Source organism: Bombyx mori, chromosome 11 (assembly GCF_030269925.1).
Source record: "Bombyx mori chromosome 11, ASM3026992v2".
Taxonomy (NCBI): Eukaryota; Metazoa; Arthropoda; class Insecta; order Lepidoptera; family Bombycidae; genus Bombyx; species Bombyx mori.
Window position 1 is genome coordinate 10,553,764 of NC_085117.1, and position 27,182 is coordinate 10,580,945.

The following is a 27,182-nucleotide window of genomic DNA, read 5'->3' on the forward strand; positions in this document are numbered from 1 at the left end:
CATTTATAAGTATGGTAGTATGATCATTAAGTATAATTATAATTTACAACCATTATAAGTTGCAAATGCATTATATGTAGTTTTATCTCGACAATTTTAAGTTCCATTTTTTATTTATACTTTCTTACTAGAACTTCCAAAGATGTAACTATTGCTGTTCCATGTGCATATTCAAGAAATCATAGTGTTTAATTATAATCTTATTTTTTCAGAGGTCTATTGGGGCTAAGACCTTTTTTATAAGGTTTTCTGCTGTTTATTAGTAAATAAATCTTTCAGTTGTAAAATTGTTGGGATTTCAGTAATTATTTAACAAGGAACCTGTTACCTGTACTGTTGTTATTAGAGAAATAATATACACAATGAGAATAAACAAAGAAACAGATATTAAAATCTACATTTTAAGAATTAGGTGTGAAAGTGTCAATAGCTTAGCTTTGTTTACTTCAATGTATTGTGTAAATAATTTATTTTTAAATAATAATTTATTTTGAATGCATGTTATTTATAAATTTAAAATAAATAAGAAATATGTTTGAAATTTCAAATTTGGAATTCTACTCTATTGTTCATGGTATTCAATAACAACTACTCCAGTTGGGTTGTGAATTTGTCTACTATACTACTACGGTTCTTAAAATAAACATCTACTATATGTTTCCATACTTAGTGTATTTTTTTTTATCGCTTAGATGGGTGTACGAGCTCACAGCCCACCTGGTGTTAATTTATCTAAATTTTTTTTTTTTATTTATTTAAATGAAGCCTAACTGAATGCATTGACATTGCAATGTGAATGAATCTACACTGTCCTACTAGAATACACATATTAATTGAAATGTTAGTTTCACTAACCTTCTTGCTAAATGTAGCCGTTCCTGTGTGGTCAGGTGTTCCACCTGGACCATTTCGGCCACCAAATCTGCGTGCTCCATTTTGTCTGCAAATTTCATCGTTGTAAAGTATCAAGTATTTTATTGAACTTGTTATTATAAAATTTTTGTATTAGAAAAATACTACTGAACTGAATATTTTTACAATAATAATTTGAGTTACTTTATAGTAAGATCCTCTTCACATTCGCCAGTTTCGGTAGAATAGAAACATTGTATATTTTTCAGTACATTGATTTCTGCCCATTTGTTATTTTATTACTCATCAAAAGATCTAGCTTTAGTTCTATGATTTCATCCAACATTAGCATTTTTGAAAAAAGTTATCAGATCATTAAGACACTGCTGATTTTAACAATGCATAATGCTATAGCAAACTTATTGATATATGACATGACACTGATAAGATAATACAAGAGCCAATGTGTTGCCTATAAGCAACTATACCAATTTTCACCAGTTACATTTAGCGATCAAGATTGAAGAAATAGTTGTTTCGAATTAATTAATGCGGATAATTTAAAAACGGTATCATATTAGAAAGGCGCTTTACCCAACACATTTTGTTTTTAATTTACTTCAAACAAGATATATTTTGTTATCGTTATATGAAGTTTATCGTTTATTACTACACTCTATATTATATTTATATTAATATCGTACAACTTACCACCGTCCTAGTTTATTACAAAGCAAAAGTATGTTTCATATTTGTATTGATACATTTGCTGCACAATTCAATCGTTATATTTCTCGAAAAAAAAAGATATACATTCAAACCCACTCTTTCACAGTATTATCACTGAACTAATTTGATACAAAACATTACAGTTACTTGGCATTTTCCGTTATTTTCATGAAAATTAAAACAAGGAGAAAAATCACAAGACGGCAATCAAGCAAAAACTTTACTGACAAGCAATGTGCGGTGTTACAAGTGTACATTCACACATCGCTATTATCAGTCGACTTTTTTAATTAAATAAATAAAATTTATGAATTTATCCATGAAATGAAAAATATTGTTCTAAAATTTTATTACCGTTACTATTAAATTCACTTGTAATAGCAATACTTTTAATTTAAACAACCAAAATAAATGCAATGAGTAAAATTGCCATTTTAAAAATGTAGCTGTGAAATGTTTTCGTGGCACAGCTGTTATCTGTCATTGCTTTAAAGATTATAAAGTGGCGCCAAATTCAAAATTTTAATTAACCCAATGGTGCGTGGTTTGAGGTTTAATGGAAATTGAAATGCTGTTTGCTTATAATAATTCACTTTATATCTAATAATGGAAACAAGTAGTTCAAATAGTACACCAGAACGCTCGTCGCCGAATTTATAAATATAAAGTAAAGTAAGCTTTATTATTGACAATTTTAAAAATGCAATAAAGAAAAATATGGACAATAAATACTTTAAGCAATGGCATCGTAAGAAACCGATTGCCATTTTGAAAAGAAGAAGAAGAAGAAGTACCATAACATAATAGGAAAAAAATCGTATAGTTTTGTTTCAAGGTTTAGGTATGAACTAGAACAATTCTTAAAAAAAAATACTAATTTCAATACAATAAAACAACCAATTTGCATCTTAAATATTTATTTGGTTAATTCCAAATTATTCAATAAATGCATTTATACATAATTAAACAATGCTGCTTAGAAAAAAAGAGCGGTGTAGATAATAATAAGTAATCTATCTAGGCACTATTTTTCTCAATTGACACACCACATTAATTCAAGCAGTACATACTTTTACAACGTAAGTTTAAACTAAATATTTTACATAAAAATGATTGATGTAAAGCTAGTTAATTCTCTCCCTTACAGTTTTCGTATTATTTAATCATACTTATTGTAAAAGCCCGAATTTATTGTGTAACTCAGTAATTGTAATTAGTTTATATTTTCAAACCAAAATATAGAGCTCAGGGGCTTTAAATATCAGTAGAAATAACATTTCCTTTTTGAAATTAGGACATTAAAAGGATCAAGATGAACTCATTATTTCTCAATGGAATAATCTAGAGAAAGTTGGAAAACAATTTTACAAACAATTTTGTAAGCCATTATGTTAAATCTATACGCTTCAATAAATATAAAAAAAATATCTAAATATGTAGTACAGTAACTATCAGAAAATGATATTACTTATTTAAAATCGAAAACCACAATAGACGTCCTCTGTGGATCTCGATCTCAAATCTGCAACAAAACTATAGCTTGTTTCTGAAAAACGTCTGCTAAATTATTTAGAAACAATTTTAATGGCTATTTTCAGGGCGTTACTATTTTTCCTCTTTAACAAACATGCCGCTGATTCAAAAGTATTTATCTCTTCCTCTCGGCCATCGTGTACATAAATTTTTTTCAAAATACAAAATAAAGCCTCTGTATTTAATTTTTTTTTTTTAATTAACACAAATAAACTGATATTAGTATACTAATACGGACTAACCTCCTGAATAATGTACGGCTTCCGATAACTAGATACATAGTACATACCCAAAGTCAAAGTAGACATAAAATTTGTAACATGACGAAATTTACAATAAACAACACTAAATTGATGGGAGATAGTAAAACTTTCAGCAATAAAGCACACTTGGAATCATTGATGAGCCAATCCCAGCGTTTCGACTAGAGCAAATATTACTATTCATCTAACAACAACTTCAACGACTTTCTTATTTTAGATTATTAAAACCTTATTATATCTTTAGTTATTTTTTTTTTTACGTTAATCATATTATAATGTAGAAATCCCTAATTTTAACTACCAAAAATGAAAAATTGCGTTATTATGAACACATCCATGATAAAATAAAATACTGAACGAAATGTTTTATTTTTCTTGTGCGTGTCAGCTCCGACCCGCGATTGGAGTTTACTCTTTAAATGCAATTTACATTAAATACACAACAGACAAAGGGGGTAAATAAAAGCAGCTCTCATAATACTGAAACCAAGTATGTATATGCTTTTAGTCATGATGGTTTATATTGATTTTATAGATTATTTTACATAAATAATACGGGTACTGCTATGTATTTTTCATTACGTATATTGGTCTGTTACGAAAATATATTTAATTCTGCTAAGATAGAGCTAGTAGAATTTGAATTAGTTAAAATAAATGACCCTACATTCATATTTTAACTGTCTTATTTATTTATGCACTATAATAAATTTATATTAAATATGTTAATAGATATTTAAAAAAAACTCAAACTAGATGAGGCGAGATAGTTGAATATAATCCACTTTGATGATACAGCCCACTTTTGGACCTAAGCCTCCCCTGAGGTTGGCGATTATGTGCTATCCGGAAGATTCCGGCGATTTTCAAAAGGACTTCAACCTCTTAGGGAGTAAACTCCAAACATATCGCCCAAACTATAGACTATTCACTGGCCAATAACTTTATTTCCATCCATACCGACACATTCTACACTGCCCATTGTCCATCAATTTGTTTTATTTTTTAATTATAATCTAATAATACTAGTATTTTTTTTTTCTAATACACAATACTTATGTATCGAGACATATTTGCGAAAATTTAAATATTTACTGTCTTTTAGTATAAAATATTTTTTGACAGCAAAAAAAGATATATCGGCTAAGGGATTCCGGAATAAAGGAAAAGTCTTGTAAATCATATTCTTATTCGTCTATTTATCTATTCTTATTCGCCTTAAGAAGTAACTACACAAATCGAAATCGCGGCTACTAACATATAAAATTAAAGAATGGCTTTATTGCAAGCTTTATTTTGTCTAAGCAGTTATTAATAATTATCAAAAAGCATGAATTTTGATTTCTACAATGAATCCAATCCACTCAAATAGCTTAAATCTTTATTTTGCCAATGACATAAGAATATAACTTATGGTAGGACCACCATCTTCATACTAAATTATAGAATTAAGGTAGTAAAGGATACAAAGTTGCCTCAAAAATAAGTGAGACACAAAAATAATTGAATACGTCTAGTACTAATTTTAAACATTGTTTAATCTAATAACAGTATTGTCATTGGCAACGTGGCGCCTTTAAAATATATTTTCAATTCACTTACGTACTTACTTACCTTAGTTTATCCGGCTTTCGTCAATAAATTTACAAATAGCATATAAAAATACATATTATGGCACATCACCACGCGCCTGGTGGAGAAAAATATGCGATTATAATTATGAAAACTTTTTCATTAACTTTCCTTAAAACAAAAATCTGAAGAATTTCATTTACGACCACAGTAAAATAAGTAAGTACAAATTATAAATTATCTAAAAATGAGTTATATGATGCGTTACGCAAAAGCCATATTTAGGTTCAACTCAAGGATTTTGTTGCGTAAGAAGGTATTTATACGCCACCTTTACTTATCAATCACCTCATAAAACCAAGCTTTACTCACGTATTCCACAATATTTTATACAAGACATCAAAATCACTCGCACAAACGAGAGCATCTTTTTTTCACTTCAAAACTTATAAATAATTTCAATAAGATATTAAACACCAAATTTTAATATAATGTGCGTTACATTTCGCTACGAAATTACTACATTTACAAGTGATTGGTACAAATACCTCTAAAGTACCGTCTAAGAATATTCAACGATTGAATAACTCGAATGTTAAAAACGGAAGAATTTAATTCGAACGATCTTCCTTCTAACTTCTACTGAAAGGTTTCAAATTTTATTACTTCATGCAGAAATTTATTAACTAATTTTTAGTCAGTAACCGCACTGAAATCCATAAGTTCACAGTACTGTGTCTTGATGAGAACATCAGAGTCCAAACTAGCAATTCTTTGGTTTATTCTAGTGTCCTATATTTTAACAGTGGCAACCTATCAGGGTCACCACGACGCGGCACTCAGGTGTTTTCGTCCGATGAGTCCTCTGATGATGAGCTAGTCGTAAGGCTCGAAGCTAAAGTTAGCTGTCGAATGAACGGCTCCCGTCCCAGACTCTGACCTAGGGGAAGACGCCTGACGCCCATCCTTTCACTTTCTGGCAACGATTTACAACACTTCTCTTCTGTTATTGCATCACGCGACATTGAACTAAAATAACACATACGTACACATTACTTCCATGAATACCATCTACAGTACATATATTTATTAAATTATTTCAGATACCTACATCGGAAAAGTTCGACAAATAAAGTACAGCCCCAAAGTAAACGGTAAACACAATTCATTTACAATACTTGTTATTTTATAATTAGTTAATGCGAAATATTTCACGATAGCAATTTTTTTCAAGCTAATTTATACACAATACGTCTCCACTAACGACTTCCTCCACGATGAACGAAGAATAACACAATAAAGATCACAAAATTTATATGGTAAATTTGCAAAATCACTCGTCATATTTTGCCCAAACTGTATGCCCCCACGGTTCGGTGCCACCATTCTACCTATTTCTTCGTCTTATGCGTTATTTTGCGGTAACTTGAGCGAATCAAAATACGCGAGTGATAACGCATGAGACGTGACTACAAATGTAGTCACACTAAGAATAAATCCACATATAATAATGTAAATTACACTAATGCTTAACTAAGGTTGAATATTAAATATGTACCCTGTCAACTCCATCATGGAACCTCGCCGGCATTGTCCTCGTTGCGGTCCTTGCATAATACTAGCTGGTCTGCTAGATGCACCCAGAGGATCTGAATGGGCCACGTCCTCCATCAACAACACAGACGGACCACCCAGGCTTGTGCTTCGTTTCGATAATAAGCTAGGACCTTGACGTACACCACCGTCTTTTGAGGACGCTTCGCCTTTACTGGTACTCTCTCTGTGCCCCTCGGAATCAGATAGCACTACAGCTTCAGCAGCGCCTTGGGTCGAACTAGAGCTTTCTCTTCGGAATAGACCTATGATAGATTTTGGATGCTTTGGCTTTTCTATACCACCTGACGGTGGTAGATTATATTAAGGGAACGTCGTGGAAAGGAAGGGGAGAAAGAAAAAACTGAATGAGAAAGTGTATATCGAAATTCAAAACGGTATATAGTCTAAGAAAAATAATGTTAACTTAGAAATAAATATTGAATCGCCTAAGAAGTGCACAGTTCTTGAGAAAAGTCGTTGATAGTATGATGCAATGTTGTGCAATAGGTTTAAGTGTGTAAAAATGTGATAAGTTATGAACCATTTTTGTCGTAAAAACAAAAAAACTAGTTTACCTACGACATCAAAAATAGTTTTTAAAAAGCTTGAGTTCGTATTGTATGTAAACTATTCTACAGCAAAGTATAAACTAAAAAGAAAATGGGATTTTGTAGGAAAAAAATGAAAATAGTATGTAGTACCGTAAGACGATTTAGTATTGCAGTTCACAATGAAAAAAGGAAAAAAAAACATTACAACTGAATTATAATTTCCTTTTCAAACGACGATAAATCGGAATTTAAATTTATATTTTTATTTATTTTGGTAATAAATTAATGTTAGATTATGTAATTTTTAAGCTCTGTCGAAATATTTCGGTACATGCTTTAAAAATATATTTATTATAATATTAAATTTGGAAACACAAAATATAGCGAAAAATAAAATTCCAAGTTCTTTAAAATGGCAGTCATTAAAACGAAATAATAATGTCGCTTCATAGAACGGATTTACCTAAGAAAGTAGAGGAAGGAGAATTATAGGCTAGATATTCTTTGTTTGAAGCCCATGAAGGAAATTCTGATTGCTTGAGGGCACCAGATCCTTCAGCTTCTTCTCGTTTCCATGGCAACATTGTCTCCGTTGCTGTTGGCGTCGCCACTCGAGCTTGCTCAGCCACGATCATGTTGTAGTTATCTGTGAAGATGGCATTGTACGCTGTAAATTTGATCGCTCTTTCTTCGTACTTTTTAATTCCCACAATCATTATTTTCAAAACTAACAGCCTAACTTTGCATATGAGTCATTTAATCCATTTCAACATCTGCACCTAACCTGAGAAGTTTTATAGCTACACTTTTTTGGCCACCCGATGAGTTTTGATACAGTATCCTATAATTTCACTGATTTAATAACTCATATTTAATCTTGGTTTTACATCTCGGAATTTTAACACGAATAACGCATATCTCCTTTATTTTATGTTACACGAATTCTTAACATTTTTCCTTTAAAATATTTTTTTGTCATTTCAAATTAAAAACAAAATAACGCAAAAGACTAGTGAACTATAAAAATAGTTACCGTTGTCATCGGACAATCTTCTTTCGTCTTCTTCTAGAATGTCTTCGTTGGGAACTAGAAGGAATATTGACAAAATCAACATCGAGATTTTAGTATAAATGTGGAATATTTGTCGCCAACAGATTATCTACATATTCCGTGAGCACTTAAACATTAATCTATGTTTATGTTAAAACCCCACTAACTTTCTATAATTTGAAACAATCTATAAATAGTAAGAATCATTATAAAATTACGTTACGCTGATAACAGATGATAATTGATTCAATCTCATTAATTTACCCTTTTTTCATTTATCCAATATCATCTGCTGAAATAACTGCTAATTTAACATTACGAATCATAATTCTTTTTTTTAAATAAAAACAGCCTAATAATGTAAGAACACTGGCAATATTGAATTTTATCCAGACACTATTTTTAATGCTACTTACCTTATAATGGAGGAACTAACCACATGTGCTAGTTGTACAAATAATAATATGAAGCCGCACAAAATACGCTTGGAAACTTTAACAAAGCAGCTTGGATAAAATAGAACAGTGACATTTATTGACATAATAATATTTATTATTATTATAACATTGTATGTGTTTTCCATGCATCAATTAATTTGAACCATAGAATGTCTATGTAGATCTAGAAATATGAGATGCGTCTGATGAAAAAACACTTAATATTTTTGAAATACAAAATTTATGGCTGTGTTAAATGCAAGTAAAATAATAATTAAACAGTTTTGATAAATAAAGAGATGGGTAATGAGTAATGTTAAATTAAGAGAAAGCAGGTACAATTTTAAGCTCATTATTAAATCATTAAGCAACAGATAAAGAATCGCAAAGCTTATTCCATATTTTTATTTGATCATCAGACGCGAATCTAATCAACATAATATGTAGTGATGTGAAACGTCCAGATTCGTATAAACACATACCAAAGTTATACGTGGATCTGTCCCTTCTCCACGGTAAGGATTTCTCAACAGCTGTCGGTAGTATCTCTTCGGGCGTTTTAACGTACTGCTTTATTATCCTCGCCTTAAGAGGATTAAATCCGGGCAGGTTAGCCAACTGGTTTAAAAGTGAACTACTATTTTCTTTATGCGAAGACGTTGGACTGACTTCTTTGTAGCCGGCTGATAAAATCAGCGACGCCAGTTGTCGAGAGATTTTGATTATTGCGGTGCCACATGAAGATTGCCGGAAGGGAAGAAAACAACAATCAAACACAAATGATATTGAGAACAAGCGAAGATAAAGAGCGGAGCTTAAAGGAACTACATCTATTGGAAAGGTAATAATGATAATGATTGTAATGATACTTCAGAATTTAGAAAAAAAAACTGCCTCTTGGAAAGTTGTAGAATGTTTAAAAGAACAAAAATAGTTTCAACATTAATTATGTGATTTATTTTTACTAAAAAAATTTTTGTTTCCAACATACAGAGGTACGAATGTTTTAAAATTAACGTCTAAAACACGAGTGTTGAATCAACAAAAGAAAACTAAAATAAAATATTTCGAAATAACGAATTATAAAGTATAACAGAGCAAGCTAGGTACCACAGTCACGTCTTAGCACATTCCCACATTAGTAGCCATCTCAACACTTTGCTTGGAACTCAGCAAATTAAAGTAATTCGTTTAGAAACCAGTCTGGTAACGAATACCCTGTTTTTAGCTTGGAAAACAAGTTATAGTGCATACAATGAAAATGTACAGACAACATCGAATGATTGGATTCGAATTCCGATTTTTGCTATTAAGTAACATTATTTTTTTGACTTACACACATACGAACAAATGCGGTTATCTATTTTAACATCAGCCAAATTCCATCGTATTTTTTTTACTGCATTTTAATAATATCAAGATAAATATAGATATACACAATAAACAGTTAACTTTTTAATATTTGAATAATATGTTCGCTTCACGCTTCACGAAATTTTGATATAAAAATTGATATAAATTGTTTTGATATAAATTTAATTCAAATCCAAACTTCATTACTGTCAGACTAAAGGTTCCATGCAGAATACCTACGCGGGGATTTGGCAGTGAATGTAATACCGCCGTCGTCGCCGTCCCGTCTGACTTCCCGCTCTTCGCCGTCCTCCTGAAGTACCTCGTCGATATAATCTGCGAATGCGATTCTGAAATATACTCCCTTAACCAAAGTTCTAATAGTATAAAAATAATTAATTTCATGTAATAAGTGTTTCTACATTTACATGTACCATGAATTTATCGCTACGTTAATTTCTATTTGTGGGAACTGAAGAGGTGTTCGAAAATTATAATATATAAATGTTAATGAATACTAAAATAAATTTTAAGTGCACCAACCAGTAATTGTTGCCACTTAGACTACTACTATTTTAATTTTAAAGGTAATTTCATGTATAGTGTTTGTATTACCTAATGTTTTATATATCTAATGTAACAAGAAGCATATGTGCTTGCAAAAAAAAATAAAAAAAATTATGACTTTGGAAGGAGTTAAAGTAAAAAAATAAACCATAAATAAATACTTGAACCCACACGTGCATGCGACTGACACTCGTAATAATAAAGAATAAATAAGTACCTAATCTATAATACTTTATTTTACCGTGCGTGAACTGTTTAGCCGAACCGTTTTGCTGGAATTCCGGGAAAGTAACGTGATTTTTTCCGTCCTGTAAAAACGTACACATCATCACCATCATCATCATCATTCCACGTCCACCGCTGGACATAGGCTCCCCCAAGGTTCGTCATAATGACAGGTCCTGCGCAGCCTGCATCCACCAGATTCCCGTGACTTTTAGTAGGTCATCGGCACACCTCGTATAAGGGGAGGCTTAACCTACGCTACGCTTTCCGGTGGGTGGTCGACACTCGAAAACTCCTCGGGCCCAGCGGCTATCTATACTATGAACAATGAGTCAATCGTGCATAATCACACAATTATCGATCATCGTTTAAGCGACATTTCGCTTAATTGTTTGGGTGCGGGCTGTATGGGCCGGTTGCTGATATAAAGAAACTTGCGCTTTGTGCTGCAATACGGTTTATTTGAATGAACACTTGATATTTTATTAATATGGTAAACACGTCCGCTCGCGGTGAAAAGTAAAAAAGGAAGAGGGTGACATCAACAATGTTGCCAGTCATGTTATTTTATTTTCCGTGCTAAAATGTTTGGAGTTGCCAACATTAATACACGACATTTATCTTTGTAATTAAAGGTGCGTTTAATTTGGTTTTAGCATAAACAGTTCGATGTTTTTAATTGATCTTCAATTAGGTTTTCTCTATTTAAATAGCTGAAAAATTTTTTTCGTTATGATATTTTTTCCAAATTTTATACTTTAAACGGCTTTCGCACAATTATTATAATCATCTTTTCATAATTCGTAAGCCTCAAAACTTAAAACACGTCATTTATTGAATTTCTGTTAAATTAACAACACACTTATGTTTTGACACTTGAAATCGGTATTATTCTCGTTATTAAATAAATAAATGAAATAAATCACAAAATGAGCACAGGGCCCATCTGATGGTAAGTGGTTACCGACGCTTACGGATATCAGCAAGGCTCTTTTCAAATCTCGTTTACAAACAAATTTTATAGCTGAACTCGGTACGCGATAGAAATATATCTGAAAACTCATTTTTTCAGTTAGAATATCTTAACCTGTTTTCCACGTTTGCTCCTTTTATGATGATGTTTCCTGTCACCGACCCGTCTGCGTATGTTCATGTGGGTCTTGTAGTTGACTTGTATACCGAGATCTCGTTCGTTTACGGCATGCCGGCTGTAGCTTAGGCGACGATGCTAAAATAAATTTGAAACTACAACATTTTTTAATCACACAATGCTGCTTGTGTTCTAATAATATTCATCTTTTATCATAAAATATAATGCAGAATTGAAGTGAAACTTCTAATGCGACTTCCAACAAGGTTGCGTTAAACCTTTAACGCTACCATACTAAAAAGAGACAGAGCGAGAGTGAATGCGTGACATTCGAACGCATGCGCGTAATATACCTGTTACATGCCAGCGCGAGCGTTAGCAACGAGTAGCGTCCAATATTTTAATGAAGTTTGTAAAAAAATATATATATTTATTTTTCTATCTATAATTTAAAATATATATAATATAAATATTGAAGATGTCACATCTCTTATACGCAGCTTTCCCTATTACAAGAGCAATCAGATTTAAGGATAAAAAAATTAAGAAAACCACAATACTACGCATCTAAAAAGAAGTTTCACTTCATTCACGTGCACCAAGATGCACGCGCACCGTTTTTTTTTGTAAAAATATTTCTTATGGGGTATCGAGGTGGTAATGATTTTACTTGAGTGTATATAGGACGAAACATCCTGCACATAGTCTTATATAGAGAACACACGTATTTCCATTTTTTTAATGTGGTAAATATTAGATCTTTTTCGGTATGTAATATAACATAGCAATTCGGTGTATACGATGTAAACTTAGGTACGTTCTAATTTAAGCCCTATGTAGGATTCATAAGAACTTAAGAAAAACTATTATAGACATTTGTACGTGTAATAGTTATTATAATGGTAATATCAGTCCAAGTGGTTATATAATTTTTATAGTAGATATGAGGTACCTCCATCACAAATGACAAAATGATCAAGAGGAAATTGGGAGTTTCGTGACATTATCACCCCAAACATTCTACTTTTTTTTTGTCCAGGCCAAATGATTTTCAAAATTTAGCGCAGGCATTTATTTATTCACATGACAGTAAAACAATTAAATTGCTTTTTATTTGTTTGGTTTTTTTTTTTTGAACTAAGGAATCCACGTAGTAAACATTATATGTAACTCACCCGTCTAAAAGGCTTGCACAATTCTTCAGCGAGCAGATGATGGATTTTTGCATCAGTGAGATCTTTCTTAGAGGGGTTATATTCTAGTTCCTGCATGTCTATGTTCCAAGTCGATGTATCTATTTGACTAAAACTTGGACTGAAAATGAAAAATTTACTCTTAATCTAAGTAATTTTCATTGTAATCTAAATTGAGTATTTATAATACTTACAACGATAATGCCGGTTAAGGTTTAGTTTGTTTAAACAAAAAAAAGAAAACACTTTGAAATTGTTTGTTCCAAAGTTAAAAAACATCATATCATTAGACTAGAAAACTCACCTTCCATTAAAGTTTGTGTTTGTGTAATTTTTGAAAATCGCCGACATGGATTCAGCTCCGGAAATGTTACCGATCGTAGAAGCATTTCTTTGCATATATTCTATGGCGTCTCTCATAGCTAATTTCGAATAAGTCTCCAAAATCTTCGGTTCCGCTCCCTGAGTCATTATTAAAACAGTAATTAAATTACAATGGTTAATTAAGACTTAGTAGAAGTAAGTCTTCTAATCATTACCTGATAATTTCTCAAAAGGAATGGCCTGATAAATCTATTGTCGAATCTTTTAAATTTATCACGCATATGATGATTGCCATGTTTGCCGAGAATATCTTCAATGCCTGCCATCAAGTGATCCATGCACTAAAATAAGGAAAACATAAATGAAATACTAAATCAAAATATGAACGTGAGAATAAATTTATTTCATTTGTGATTTTTAGTTTTCTTTAAGTATTTTTAAATAAAGGGTGTAGCTACAAATTTGTATGCGTATTAAAATTGAATTTATTTTGATTTTATGAATTTATCTAAATATAATCATAATATTTTTACTGTGTCTTTACTTATGTCAATACAACTATTATAATATACGTCTCGATTTATTAATTAGTCCGTTTTTATTTGAAGTCAACTAACGTAGCTTTCAAAAAAACTGTGATATAGCCATTTGTAAGCCGGCATAGGTATGGGTCGTATATATCCTGATCGTTTCAGTAGTGACACAAACTAAGAAATCTAATAAAATAGTATTCTAATTTGTTTTTCTGATGATTTATATTGTACATGGATGCAAACTAAGAAATACCTACATTTAACTTAATCTATATATATAAATGAATTGCTGTTCATTAGTCTCGCTAACACTCGAGAACGGCTGGACCGATTTGGCTAATTTTGGTCTTGAATTATTTGTGGAAGTCTAGAGAAGGTTTAAAAGGTAAATAAATGTGAAAATGCTCGAAATTAAATGAAAATAACCATTTTGTTTTCCCTTTGTTGTGTCCCCCGTCGGACGAATTCCTTTTACGTCTGTTATTTATCGATTGAGGCACTACGAAGTCTGCCGGGTCAGCTAGTTACTTAGTAAAACAGTACTTTTAGTTGGCAAATACAAATACCCTCTCATGGATCCTCTCGTTCATAGTGGGTTTCCGTTTTTCCGCCGTCTTCACATTCAGTATCTTGACCAGGGGCTTGATCGTGATGCCTTGTATGAAAACCGTAAAGTATATCACAGCTATTGTCGTTGTAACAAACATGGGCTGCAGATTTACTACCGTTGGATCTATAAGTAGAACAAGTGCGAAAGCCACTGCGCCTCGGAGACCTGAAAATATTAAAGGCATTGATTGCTTCATTGTTGAAAGCATGTTTTTCATATACACACAACAGATGCTGAAACATGAGCTGAGTTTGAAAGGTACCAAAAAAACTGTATAGAAAACCGGATGAAAGAAATTCCAACACGTAATTAAACCGTAAATCGTAAATGTATCTATCCATAGATTCTATTCATAAACACTGAATCGACTTCGACTGACTCGGTGGTGTAGTAATTAGCGCCCCTGACTGTTGTGCCGAGGGTCGTGGGTTCGATTTCCACATCGGGCAAACATTGTGTGATGAACAAGGTTTGTTTGTGCTTTGTTTTTGTCATCTATTTGTCTCTATACATAAACGTATATAAGTATGTTCATCAGTCTCTGGTATCCACACACAAGGAATGCTAATTTGAGGCCGGATGACCGAGCGTGATTTGTTATCAGTTATAAAAAAAAAACAATAATTGCATCTTCAAAGTAAAGTCAAGTCAATCGCCATTTTAATCCTATCGCGGGATGAAAAGATATTTGGTTTAAGCGAAATCTCGTTTTATACGCCATATTTATCTTTGTAATTAAAGGTGAGTTTTATTTGGTATTAGCATCAAGAGTTCTTCTTCTTTTTCTCCACCTTATCCCACTAGGTGGGGTCGGCACAGCTAATTTTTCTCTTCCATTCTCTTCTATCAGCCGTTATCTCAACACTCACTCCTCTCTCTCTCTCTCATATCGTCATTCACACACTCTATCCATGTCTTCTTCGGTCGACATCTTCCCCCTCTACCTTGCACTACCATTTCCATACATCTCCAAGTCACATGCATCTGCTCTCTACGCATCACATGTCCATACCACGCTAACCGTCCGCTCTTTAATTTGTTAATTACCGAGTAAAGGCTTCGTCAAACAGAACGCGTAATTAGCGCGCATCAGAGCGCTAAGCTGACGGCGCGCTATGACGCCGAGATGTGTTGTACTACTATGGTAACATACCGTCAAACAGAGCCCCAGCCTTATAAGTACGCAACGCTCTGCCGCGGCGTTAGGACGCTTTGACGTCAGGCGTTGTAATTTTTTACAAATTTTATTTTAGCGTCCGAGTGAATGTGTATTAAAATACTGGATAATGCCCGAAAAATTGATAGAATTAGTTAGAAAATACCCATGCTTATACAATGCCACATCTGAATCACTCGATTTCTTAATACTTTTAAATTTTCACACTGCTATCGAAAGGCACTATAATTTGGCGAATGCGTTGCGTCAAGGACCGTTAGACTCATCTAGTCAATTGGTGTGACATGAAAAGAGCGGGACGTTAAAACGCGGCGCTAAGTACGCGTTCTGTTTGACGAAGCCATTAAGAGTTCGATTATAATTGATCTTTAATTAAGTTTACTTCATTTAAGGAGCTGAAGATTTTTTTGTTATGATTTTTATTCCGAATTTCAAACTTTAAATGGCTTTAAAAATGTCGCTTATACCAAATAACCTTTCACCCCTCAATAAACTATGTATGTATTGTATTGTATTAGTGACGAGTATCAAAGCGAAGTACATTTTCTTATTACTTGAAATCTTTAAAACAATAATTCGTTATTTACACTGTCGAATAATCGAGATTGTATTTGATCTTATTCTATATTAAAATAATGTACAATCTGCTCAGTCTTTGTTATTTTACTTCGCAGACGTTACTCTAGACGTCTAGACTCTAGACATTGTATGTATTTGATATTCGAACTAACTTAGCTCACCGTCTGGAGGATTATTCCAGTAGGTATTCACCGTTTTCCCTAATACATAGATAGATATAAAACCGCGTATTTAATAAAAAAAAACCAGTACAAAGTCGAGCTTAATGTTAAAGAGCCATAATATATATTATACATATTATATATCAGCCAACCTTGATGCATAGTAGATTATTTTTGCAGTAGTGCAAAATAAAACTTGTAAGTTAATTATAAGACAGACGTAGTGTTTATTATCTTCACAAAAAGTTATAGAAACATTGGAAAAAAAGGATTTATTTAGGAGTATGCACTGTAATATTAATTAAATAAAACAAATAAGATAACGAGGAAAGATAGTAATGATTTTACTCATCTAATTGCCGCTACAATAAATAAATAAAATATATATCTACATTCCTTACACCCTGTACGCGCTATAACAATCTATGTAATTTTAATAATCCAATAGGTTTTGTTATTGAATACCTGATTAACCAATTTAGATATCAGGGGAGTTCCATATCAAATCAGGGTGGTTTGGACGAAGATATAGAGATACGAATTAAGAAAGCCAGGGGTGCTTTCGCGCAGTTGAAACCAGTCTAGGAGTCAAGTGTCATGACCCGTCGGATCAAGCTGACCCTGTTCGACTCCATTGTCAAAAGTGTTCTCCTGTTCGGATGTGAGACCTGGAGAGTGACCAAGACACTCACGAACCGACTGCAGGTATTTGTAAATAAGTGCTTGAGGTCGATACTCCGCATATTCTAGCCAGTCACTATCTCTAATAAAGACCTTTGGATTAAATGTGACCAAAATCCCACCGCGCAAGACATTGCTTATCGGAAATGGCGTTGGATAGGACCCACTCTACGGCGCAGCGGAGTCAACGCAGCATCAATCGCGTTTGAGTGGTAACCGCTTGGCAGGAGAAGACCTGGTCGCCCTGTACACACTTGGCAACGCACCGTGGAAAGTGAGACGCAAGACAGGGTATAGTGGAGACAACTTGTGAGGGCCCTATGTACCAGCGGGGTACCCTAGAACTACAACACAACACCTGATTAACAACTGTTATTATAGTAAAAGTAGTTATAGCCCGAATTGTATTATTTCAAACACTCACCTCCATAAGACATGACGAATTTCTCAACTCTATTCAATTTGTGCAGACGAAACTTATTTGCTACAGCGCTAAATATGTATACTCCTGAAACAGTAACATGAACTATGTGATAATTACTAAAGGCGAAGACACCACCCTTTGCGTGAACGAGCTCACAGCTCACCTGGTGTTAAGTGGTTACTGCAGTCCATAGACATCTACAACGTAACTGCGCCACCCACCTTGAGATATAAGTTCTAAGGTCTTAGTATATGTTATAACGGCTACCCCACCCTTCAAACCAAAACGCATTACTGCTTCACGGCAGAAATAGGCGGGGTGGTGGTACCTACCAGTTCAGACTCACAAGAGGTCCTACCACCAGTAATTACGCAAATTATAATTTTGCGGGTTTCATTTTTATTACACGATGCTATTCCTTCACCGTGGAAGTCAATCGTGAACATTTTTTAAGTACGTATTTCATTAGAAAAATTGGTACCCGCCTGCAGGATTCGAACACCGGTGCATCGCTAGATACGAATGCACCGGACGTCTTATGCTTGAGGGCACGACGACTTCTACGACTCTAAAAGTATATTCTATCGTCGTGCCATCAGATCATGCCATTAAAAGTTAAGTCAAATTTGTATGGAGTTGGAACAGCTTCCTTTCGTTTGCCGCTAGGGGCTCAAGTAATATAATCTGATTAGTAAATAACTCAGCAGTCTGTGCCCATGCCTCTCTGATGTCCATAATAGAAGTTGACTACTTAAGACCAGAGGAGTCTAAGGTAGCGTCTTTCTTTGTAAAAAAAATATGTTGTATAAACTCACCTATAATCCGGAATATTGAGCAGAACACAATGGTTAACAGTACGAACCACGTATTCCAAACGTGGGTGTTATTCACTGTTGCGACACCGAGAAACATGAATATAATGGTCTCAGACGAAGACGATAGCATCTTCATAGTGTATTTGATTGTGGTGTGTGATTTATGTGAAATATTCGCTTCAACATAATTCTTCATTGTAATACCGCAAAATGTTATGCTGCACAAAAAAAGAGATTTTAGTTAAAATAAACTTAATATGTTTAATGATTATTCATCCCGAACCTTCTTAGAGCTTATATTATATAAAGATATAAAACTAAAAAAGAGGGTAAACCAGAGGGTCAACCCGTATTAGGGGGACCACAGAAAAAAATACATGAACCAGACGTAGCCGGTCATCATGACAAAAATGTAAGGACAGTATATATCAGTTTAGTAACGAAATCTAAATAATATGCAAGTTTTATAATATTTAAGTAATATGCATATCGGCTTTTCCCGTAGAGATGGTTTCCACCTATACATACGCCACTGGGAGCGAGTGGAATCTGCGTTAATAAAAAGTTTACTGGAAAAAAGACCCACTCCCACCCACTCAGTTGGACTATTTAGAAGAATATTTAGTTGTAAAAACATCAGACTTAGACTACGTTACCAAGTTTGGTAACAAATATACTATTTGAAAAACAATGAGTAGGGTGCGATAAAACTTGAAAGTTCTTTATATATATATATATATATATATATTTTTCACAAAAGAGTTAGTTCATTCTTGATTCAAAACGTATCAGAACTCAAGAGTAAGTACTGACGTAAAATTTTAAGTCGATGTATGTATTGGAAAACAATAAATTCTAAATATAAATCATATGAGAGGTGAATACATCTATGCCAAAATGTTAAATAATAAAATGAATATTATAAATGAGTATTATATTATATATAATATGTAGTAACTTCAGAAACTGACACAAACAGCACGGTTTAGCTTGTTTATTGAAAAGCTAGCTAATCGGACCGACAAATAACCCAAACGCACAAATCGAACCTACAAAATATGAAGAGCTCAAACTTAATAAATTGATTATAATAATATTGATTTATCAGATTATATATTTATATATATATTTATTTATTTAACAGATTTAGCCGATTTCGTGCTTATTATTTCTGTGTGATAGTTATATTATATACAAACTAGACCGCCTTGTTACAATGAACAATTAATATTAAATATATTTTTATTTTTATTATTCTTATGTGAAAAGAAGTATGTATTCAAATATTTCGTTTACATCTTTCATTTTCTTTTTTAACTTTACCGCGCATTGCAGATTTTAAACCAATCTTAATAATTTAAACTTCTAGAAGAGCGAGAATTGGGTTGGGGCGGCAATTAGTGGCAAAGTTGTGTTTGGGAGTAAAGGTAATCATGTCTGATTAGGAGTCGAGTAGTACAATTAAGAAAATTTAAAATAATAAAAACTAATTCATTCTGTCTCGTCACAGTTATTAAACACAGAAGATTCTATTCCTAGGATAAATCTTTGTGTTCAAGTTCCAAGAGGTCCCAATATTAAAATACCCGAATAACATTGTTCTCAAATAAAATTTCAGTAGAATATATATGCCTGTATTTACTTCGTTTTATTTTTAGAACTTGTTAAGCGGATATCTGACATCAAGAAAAATCTAAGCAATATTACTGTATTATATTATTTTTAAATTAATTAACCTATGTTAAAAATAATAAGTACACAGGAAGAAGCAAGACGGAGACGGAGGAATATTTCTTAGAACCGCAACCCGCGATTCATATTTTTTATCCTAAAGCTTAAGCGACGAATTGTTAATCTAGGTAGGTATTGTGACTAAAATGCGGCTTACACGGTCGATTTGCGGTCGCACGTTTAATCTCCACGTGATCACTGTAATCGATATATTAGGGGATCAATAACTTTACAAATTACATAAAGAGGTAATTTTAAAAACGATAGATAATTTTTGAATGTAAATGTATTCTTGCATGTTTTCAGGTACATTGCCTTCCTGGCACCAGATAACCTGGATAAGTTGCGTGTTGTGGGCAAAGGTCGAACGGAGAGGACCACGTAGCTTGCTATCTCTGTGCGACGGGCTACCTAGTCAATAATGTGGCCAGGTAACACGACAGTGAAAGGCAATAACGACAAGTCTGTCGCTCGATTTGTTTTTTTGGTACTTCTCAGAACTGTATAGTTCATTTCGGAAGCTAATTATTTATTTTGACATTCAACATGTTCTTTGAATATTTATCTATACTATTTATATATAATATTTATACCCGTGATCGAATATTTTAAATAAAGAAATATGATATTGGCTTTAGATTTGACACTATGTGCATACATATGTCTGGCCATCTTTCCGATCCGATTCTCGAATAAACTGAACCGTTTCTACCAAAATTATCGTTGTTTTTTAATTTAAATTTGATGACTTCATAGTTGAGTTGATATTAAGCGGTCATTGGAGATCGAGACCATCAGGATTCCCTGACCAATATAAGATTAGAGGTGGATGTATCTGTATATAGGTATGGCTACAATTCTATTTCTTACGGGGCCTTCCTATCAAAAGGTATAATAAATGCGTGACAGAAATAGATAGGCAGGTCACTCGGCGCAAGGATCAAGCTAGATACGTTACAACATGCAATTTTTATTTAATTAATCGATATAACGATACTTTTTCTGTCGATGACAATTGTGAGCACTCGGAAGGTGGTAATAAAAAATGTAAGTCCCCTCTCCTGAGATCCAACAGTGTGATCAATCGCATGACCATAAACACACTGGGCGTCTAACCTATTAGGCCATGAATAATTATTTTGACATAGAGTTTAAATTTTATGTACTTACGCTAATATCCCGCTCATGTGAAACATTTCCGCGTTCAAATATGCTAAATACGCCATTACGAATATGAAGATCGGCTCTATGACCCTGACTTCGTTGGTGAAGCGAGTTACGAGACCCGTCGCGAAGCCCCACACAACTCCAATACACGTTCCCCCTACTGCTACGACCAGGAACGAAGCCAGGCCGGCCAGAATATCCGTGTAGACTAGACGCGACGGTCCCATTTCCCTGAAGGTAAGATAAACGAACACATGAAAACCATGTAAATGACATGTCCATCTTCAAACAAGGCTTACGGAGAGTACTCAATGGTAGACAGCGGTTTGGCTCTGCCCCTGGCATTGCTAATGTCCATGAGTGACGGTAACTACCTACCATCAGGTTGGCTGTATTCTCCTCTGCCTACAAAAGCAATAAAGCAAAATAGTATTAAGCTATTCTTAGCGTTTACAGCCCAATTTAGAGGAAATCTTATAAGTGCGCGATAGATTAACACATTACAAGTAATAACACTCACGTGTATGCTTCGAACATGTGATACAATACAACAGTAACGGCATCGTTAAGTAAGGATTCACCGAAAACAACAATATACAAAACTTCGTCAACGTGAATTTCTTCGAACACCGCCAATACCGCCACCGGATCCACGGCTGATATTAAAGCCCCGAACAACAGCATATCTAATAACGGTGTTGTACACCCGAACATGCCAGTCTGGCCGCAAGCCCACAATGAAGCACCTGTAAGATAAAGTACGATGAAAAACAATTGTTCTATATCTTAATTTGTGCTTTACAATACTAGTTTTTTTTTCCTACCTAAACTGAGAGCCTTGAGAGGCTATTTCAGCGTAACCTTAACTAGTAGGTGAGCTCACGGGGCTCAAACCTGACGACGTTGCTAACACGAACCCTAGCAAGAGCCGTGCTTCGCAGAATCTACCACCGGATCGGAAACGCGACCCACTGAGAAGATCCGGCGAGAAACTCAGTGGGTTGTGTTTGAGGGTTAATTTACTCGTCGAGCCCTTCGTCGCAAGTGACGGGTTCGACGAGAACGATGACCGGTGCATGAGGTACCTAGAAGCACCGTTAGTGAATCGGGAGGATCCGAAATGACCAATACTAGTGGTAGGTCGTATGATCTCTAACTACATCGGCTACTAAAAAATCATGCGTAGCGGTCTGAAGAACGTTATTCTAATGGATGTGAAACTTCGACCTAATTTCTAAAGGTCGGCGGAGGGATTTCAAAGACCTTGTAGCGTTTATAAGTTCGTGTCTCATCATCATCAGCCTATAGCAGTCCACTGTTGGACATAGGCCTCTTCAATTGCTTGCCATTCAACACGATCATCGGTTTTTCTCTCTTCATCTCATTTCTTTTCTCTTCTTGTCTATAATAACACAACATCAGGTGGCCAGTAAACTCGTCTACCTATACAAACTATTAGAATTAAGTAAAAAAAAATACATACCAATAGTCAAAGTGTTGAATACAGTCCCAACAACAGCAAACAATAAAATGGTACCCAAATGATCAAAGAATAGCCTGTTTGGCATAAAATATCCCGCATCCAATATTATAGGTGGAAGCATATACAAAAAGAAGGTATCCGGTGTGAGTGGTTGAACGTGTACACTGTGAGTACTTAGAAGTAATGCACCTATCAACACACCAACGAAGACAAGGAGACATGACTCAGGTAACATTCGTGATAGTTTCGGAGCCATGTGGAACCCTGAAACAAAACTTAATATTAAACTTCTTCTAGACGTTTATCTGCTTAATATTTCCGTAGATCTTCTGAATATCTGTCAGATAAACTTCAAGTAAGTCAACAATGTACAATGTCATGTTAAATTCAAAAGTATAAAAATGGTAAATGTTTTTTTCAAAAATCTTTATATAAATATACCCTTGAGAAATATAAAAATACAAATGTAGTTGTTGTGCAGACTAAACTGTATTATGAAAGAAATTGCACAAGCAAAATCTTATACAAGTATTTATGAAATATTCGGTTCCACGCCTTTCAGCAACGTGCTCTACAAGAAGCCAATGAAAACGGAAAATGATCACGTTCTTAGTACGGCCACTTGCGGTGACTTGAGGAAAAACGTGGAAATAAAAGGCCATCCTAGATATATAACGAGTGAGGGCTATCATGGCCTCAATAAAATATCCAGTAAGAAATCCATGGTACGCTCAACTAGTACAATATTTTACGATCTAGATGAAGTAGCGAAAAGACATTCGTTTCACTGTCTGAAAGAAAATGTTTTATCTAACAACAATATATTAAAGCTAGTGAAAAACCCAATGAATAAGAACATTCTCGGTGGAAAATCCGAAACCATCGTGCAAGATTGTGCGATGCAAGTACAACCGAATTTTAAAATTTGTGACAACGCGGGTCTTAAAATTAAAAGGATTAAAAAACGTAATGACCATGACGAAATTCTATCATCTGAAATATTTTTGAGAGACGACGAGCAATTATGTAATCAGTTTAAAACCCAGTGTTATTATGAGGATAATGCTCCCAATAGGAATCAAAAATTTTGGTCCTATGCAAAATATCAAACAGAAAAATCGGATGTGATTTCAGAAGAAAAAAGATCGAAAAGAAAGGACCGTGGTAAACGCACCGAAGATCCGTGTCCTTGCCAATTATTTTCATACGCGTGTCCTTGTACCAACAAAAAGTCTCTCACTGAATTAGCAAGGAACAGCAAGTCATTAACTGTCGCAGATAACATAACAAGCACCACAAACATATTCAGGAGTGAACAAAGAAGTAGTAATAATACTAAGAAGAAGAATAAGCACAAAGTTCTTAATGATGATAAATCAAACACACGTGGAATCGTTGACAACAATAATGTTGTAACAAACGAACATATTAGTGAACTAATGAACAGAAATGATTTAAATTTGATTGTGGATAAGCCTACTGATAAGAGCCACAATAAAAGTAAATCTTCTCATAAAAAAGTGAGAAAATTGATCTGTCCAAAGTGCAAAGAAAAGGTAGAAGTTATAAGTATTACTGAAGATGAAAATGCACATAGCAGTTCGATAATCTATCACAGTAAGGAAATATCGTCTACAACTGCATACGCATACAGGGCATCGCCAACCGCACAAGAAAGTAGAATTGCAAATGATGATATATGCAACCATGAACCGCGTTGTGAGTTAGTCCCTGTATGTCAAATATTACCTTGTGATGAATATGATTGCGAACAACATAAATACAACAAACAGTCAGCGATTCCAAAGTCAACCCCTCGAGTTCTACGAATCACAAAAGCATGTAGACACCACCCTCCATGTACCGTTGTCCCTTCCTGTCAAAGGGCTACCGTATTAAAAAACAATTGCGAATTCATTCCTCCTTGCCTACACCGTCCTCGATGCATAAATCTTCCTCTTTGTGTACCCTTACCTAAAACCCCTCATCGCGAAGAATATTTACCCAAACCTACAGAAGATGATAATATTAATTACCCACATTATTCGAGATGTACGTATATCCCGATGTGTCAGCACGATTCACACAATTTGGATAAACAAATACATATGGTTTCTCGATTGCAAAATCAGTGCGAATTCATGACAGGAATTCAGCAAGCACCAACTTATTTAATTGAACCGCATCCGCAATGCATATCGAAGAACGTATCTTCTTGTAAAAAGTCTCGGGTTCCGTGTTCTTGTAGATCGAATAAATCATGTCAGTATAATTGTATCGAATGTAAATGTCGTAATTCGCATTTGTCACCCAAGAAGAATCTAAGTAACGAGACAGTTGTGTTCATCAGAGATGTAGGCTGTCAGTTCAGAAACAAAACATATTCGCCAATAGATTCAGTGATACGTTCGAAGTCATCAAGCGCGTCATTTGATTATGTAAAAATGGGGGACTACTGTACGAATATTCACACCTTGAGGTACGAAGATAAATTTACATCGCCAATATCGCGAATAGAGCTTTTTATGTCATCGGGATCATCGTCAGATGAAATCAGTCCAGGCTGTCAGTCTAATGGCATGCATGATGAACAAAGCTCCCATCGAATTGAAAAAACTGGTTTTAATCCCAATGCCACATATATTACAGCGTATAACACCCAAATGGAGCCTCGTTCGGGTGGAATTTTCCATACGTATTCGTCCAAATATCGTGACTGGCTATATCCTTCCCAAACGAAATCACGAAAAAGTTTCTCGAAAAACAAGACCAAAAGAATGTTCGCTGTGAAGACACGAAGAAAATCTAGGACGAGCAAACACGCTATCTGTTGTCAGTCGAAAAAAGCTGTATACCCGGAACAAAAGAGGTCTTAAATGTAAACGTCACTAAATTTGTGTTGACATAAAAAGTATTGAATAAAACGTCGTCCGATAAACTGAAAAACCTTACAAACCTTCATTCATTAAATACTGTATTTCTTACAATGTATTTATGTACAATTATTCAATTAATTGAAATACATATCCAGTTGAGGTCTTCGACGGGCCGGAATGTAGGTCAGCGGTCAAAGAAGCCCTATCTGATGTAACCTGACTTCACCAGAGTGCCTGTGCTACAGTATTCATGAAAAAAAAGTAAGCCGGAAAATTAAATTTATCAGTTCATAAACAAAGCGAGGTTATTCATTCATTTATCATGATTAATGAAGTATCAATGAAATATAGGGCACTCGTATAAAGGCGTTTCAGGATAAGTACTTAACGGTATGTAGCGGCTTGGCTCCGGCCCTAGCATTGCTGAAGTCCATGGGCGACGGTAACCACTCACCGTCAGGTGGGTCGTATGCTCGTATGCCTGCAAGGGAAATAAAAAAGATATATTTAATTCTAATTATATTCTCTTTAATTTTTGGTCCCTCAGATCCCTTCCCTTCGCTTCGATCCCTTTGATCGTTATAGTTTAATTTTCGAGATTCAAGATTTAGAATTTTTAGCAAGTGATTAGCTAATATGAAATCACTCTGCTATTAACAATGCTCAATAGATAGAGATACCCTCGATTGTTTTGCGAATAAACAAACAATAAACACTCACCTTCAAATTGATGCAATCAAAATAAATCGTTTTGTAGCTATCACGCGGATAAGTGGTACAAGGACGCTGGATTAATTATTAATTTAAAGTCTATACTATATATACATCTTCTAGACGTACATGTGTAGTTTAAGGGTGTATTGTGAGCCCACATTACTCATCCGGCATTTTTTTTTTCTTGAAGCGATGAACTTTTAATGCTTACCATAGTAAAGACTTAATACCAGATTGGGTATGAGCTTGTCTGCCATATAGAGCATAAAATACATGTAAGATATATCTACTGTGTTAAGCCTACGGAAGTCGACCGGAAAACGTAACATTAATACGTGTACATACATTTATGTATGTATATGGCTAATATGAAGATTGGTCATAAAGGTTTTCTTTACAAATAATTAAAAGCTATTATATGAAACGCGCTAACATTTATCAATTCTCATCAACCTATCATCGTGAAATCAAGTTTATATTTAAGAATAACAACACTTTTTTCCAACGTTTTTAATTAATAATACAAGAGTACTGCGGTAACCAAAGCCTTTCTTAATGTATTCAAAAATCAAATGTAGACAGTGCAGATATACAAATTTATTTATTTAAGGATTACCGACAGGGTTTACAGTAAGACATAAAATAACATTGACATGTATAGAGCAATTGATAACTGCAACTCTAATTAGAGGTAATCACAGCATGCATTACATTAATATATCAATAGAGATTTAACAATACTATTAATAATAATAAAAAATTAAAAACAAAAGAAAGACAATAAGGACAGTAATACCTGAGTACTCAGACCAAGACAAATAAATATTGTACACGTATATGTAGATATTAGAAGCACACAGTGTGAAATAAGCTTAGAGAGGTGCTTTAACTAGAT

The 27,182-nt window shown here is 34.0% G+C and overlaps 3 protein-coding genes and 1 long non-coding RNA gene across 16 annotated transcripts in view; 2 read left to right on the forward strand and 2 right to left on the reverse strand.

The window, feature by feature from the left end:
* The window catches only part of LOC101740746 (protein phosphatase 1 regulatory subunit 16A), a 44,331-nt gene extending 42,275 nt beyond the window's left edge, over positions 1 to 2,056 (reverse strand). For 3 of the 5 annotated variants that reach the window (XM_038013663.2, XM_038013662.2, XM_038013661.2), the window contains exons 1-2: positions 1,564 to 1,844; positions 856 to 940 (exon numbers count right to left, since the gene is read on the reverse strand). In XM_038013663.2, coding sequence (XP_037869591.1) covers positions 856 to 935 — 80 coding nt within the window. In that variant the 5' untranslated portion in view covers positions 936 to 940; positions 1,564 to 1,844. Of the gene's footprint in view, positions 1 to 855; positions 941 to 1,056; positions 1,260 to 1,563 lie in introns of those variants that run through there. The other 2 variants (XM_004931607.5, XM_012695020.4) reach the window with 2 other exon arrangements.
* A 425-nt stretch (positions 2,057 to 2,481) lies between these two features.
* Positions 2,482 to 27,182, reverse strand: part of LOC101740608 (sodium/hydrogen exchanger 3) — a 46,142-nt gene continuing 21,441 nt past the window's right edge. Inside the window, exons 4-20 of one of the 8 annotated variants that reach the window (XM_021351556.3) lie at positions 22,698 to 22,961; positions 21,735 to 21,960; positions 21,218 to 21,445; positions 18,317 to 18,534; positions 17,502 to 17,585; positions 14,436 to 14,644; positions 13,552 to 13,677; positions 13,317 to 13,474; positions 12,995 to 13,127; positions 11,817 to 11,957; positions 10,722 to 10,812; positions 10,178 to 10,273; positions 9,067 to 9,267; positions 8,130 to 8,183; positions 7,560 to 7,742; positions 6,508 to 6,847; positions 2,482 to 5,978 (exon numbers count right to left, since the gene is read on the reverse strand). In XM_021351556.3, the coding sequence (XP_021207231.1) occupies positions 5,789 to 5,978; positions 6,508 to 6,847; positions 7,560 to 7,742; positions 8,130 to 8,183; positions 9,067 to 9,267; positions 10,178 to 10,273; positions 10,722 to 10,812; positions 11,817 to 11,957; positions 12,995 to 13,127; positions 13,317 to 13,474; positions 13,552 to 13,677; positions 14,436 to 14,644; positions 17,502 to 17,585; positions 18,317 to 18,534; positions 21,218 to 21,445; positions 21,735 to 21,960; positions 22,698 to 22,961 (2,942 nt within the window). In that variant the 3' untranslated portion in view covers positions 2,482 to 5,788. Of the gene's footprint in view, positions 5,979 to 6,507; positions 6,848 to 7,559; positions 7,743 to 8,129; positions 8,184 to 9,066; positions 9,268 to 10,177; positions 10,274 to 10,721; positions 10,813 to 11,816; positions 11,958 to 12,994; positions 13,134 to 13,316; positions 13,475 to 13,551; positions 13,678 to 14,435; positions 14,645 to 17,501; positions 17,586 to 18,316; positions 18,535 to 21,217; positions 21,446 to 21,734; positions 21,961 to 22,697; positions 22,962 to 27,182 lie in introns of all 8 variants that reach the window. The other 7 variants (XM_021351558.3, XM_021351554.3, XM_062671109.1 and 4 more) reach the window with 7 other exon arrangements.
* On the forward strand, positions 5,053 to 20,764 carry LOC134199684 (uncharacterized). 2 transcript variants are annotated; one of them, XR_009974281.1, is made up of 4 exons: positions 5,053 to 5,168; positions 6,053 to 6,103; positions 9,264 to 9,425; positions 10,151 to 10,725. It is a non-coding gene; the product is annotated as an uncharacterized LOC134199684 (long non-coding RNA). The 2 variants fall into 2 exon arrangements; XR_009974280.1 differs by lacking the exons at positions 5,053 to 5,168; positions 6,053 to 6,103; positions 10,151 to 10,725 and adding an exon at positions 20,354 to 20,764 and having other exon boundaries at positions 9,126 to 9,425.
* LOC110386139 (uncharacterized) lies at positions 23,047 to 25,652 on the forward strand. Its single transcript, XM_021351562.3, has 2 exons — positions 23,047 to 23,101; positions 23,260 to 25,652. The coding sequence occupies exon 2, from the start codon at positions 23,282 to 23,284 to the stop codon at positions 25,571 to 25,573; it is 2,292 nt and encodes a 763-aa protein (XP_021207237.1). The 5' UTR covers positions 23,047 to 23,101; positions 23,260 to 23,281; the 3' UTR covers positions 25,574 to 25,652.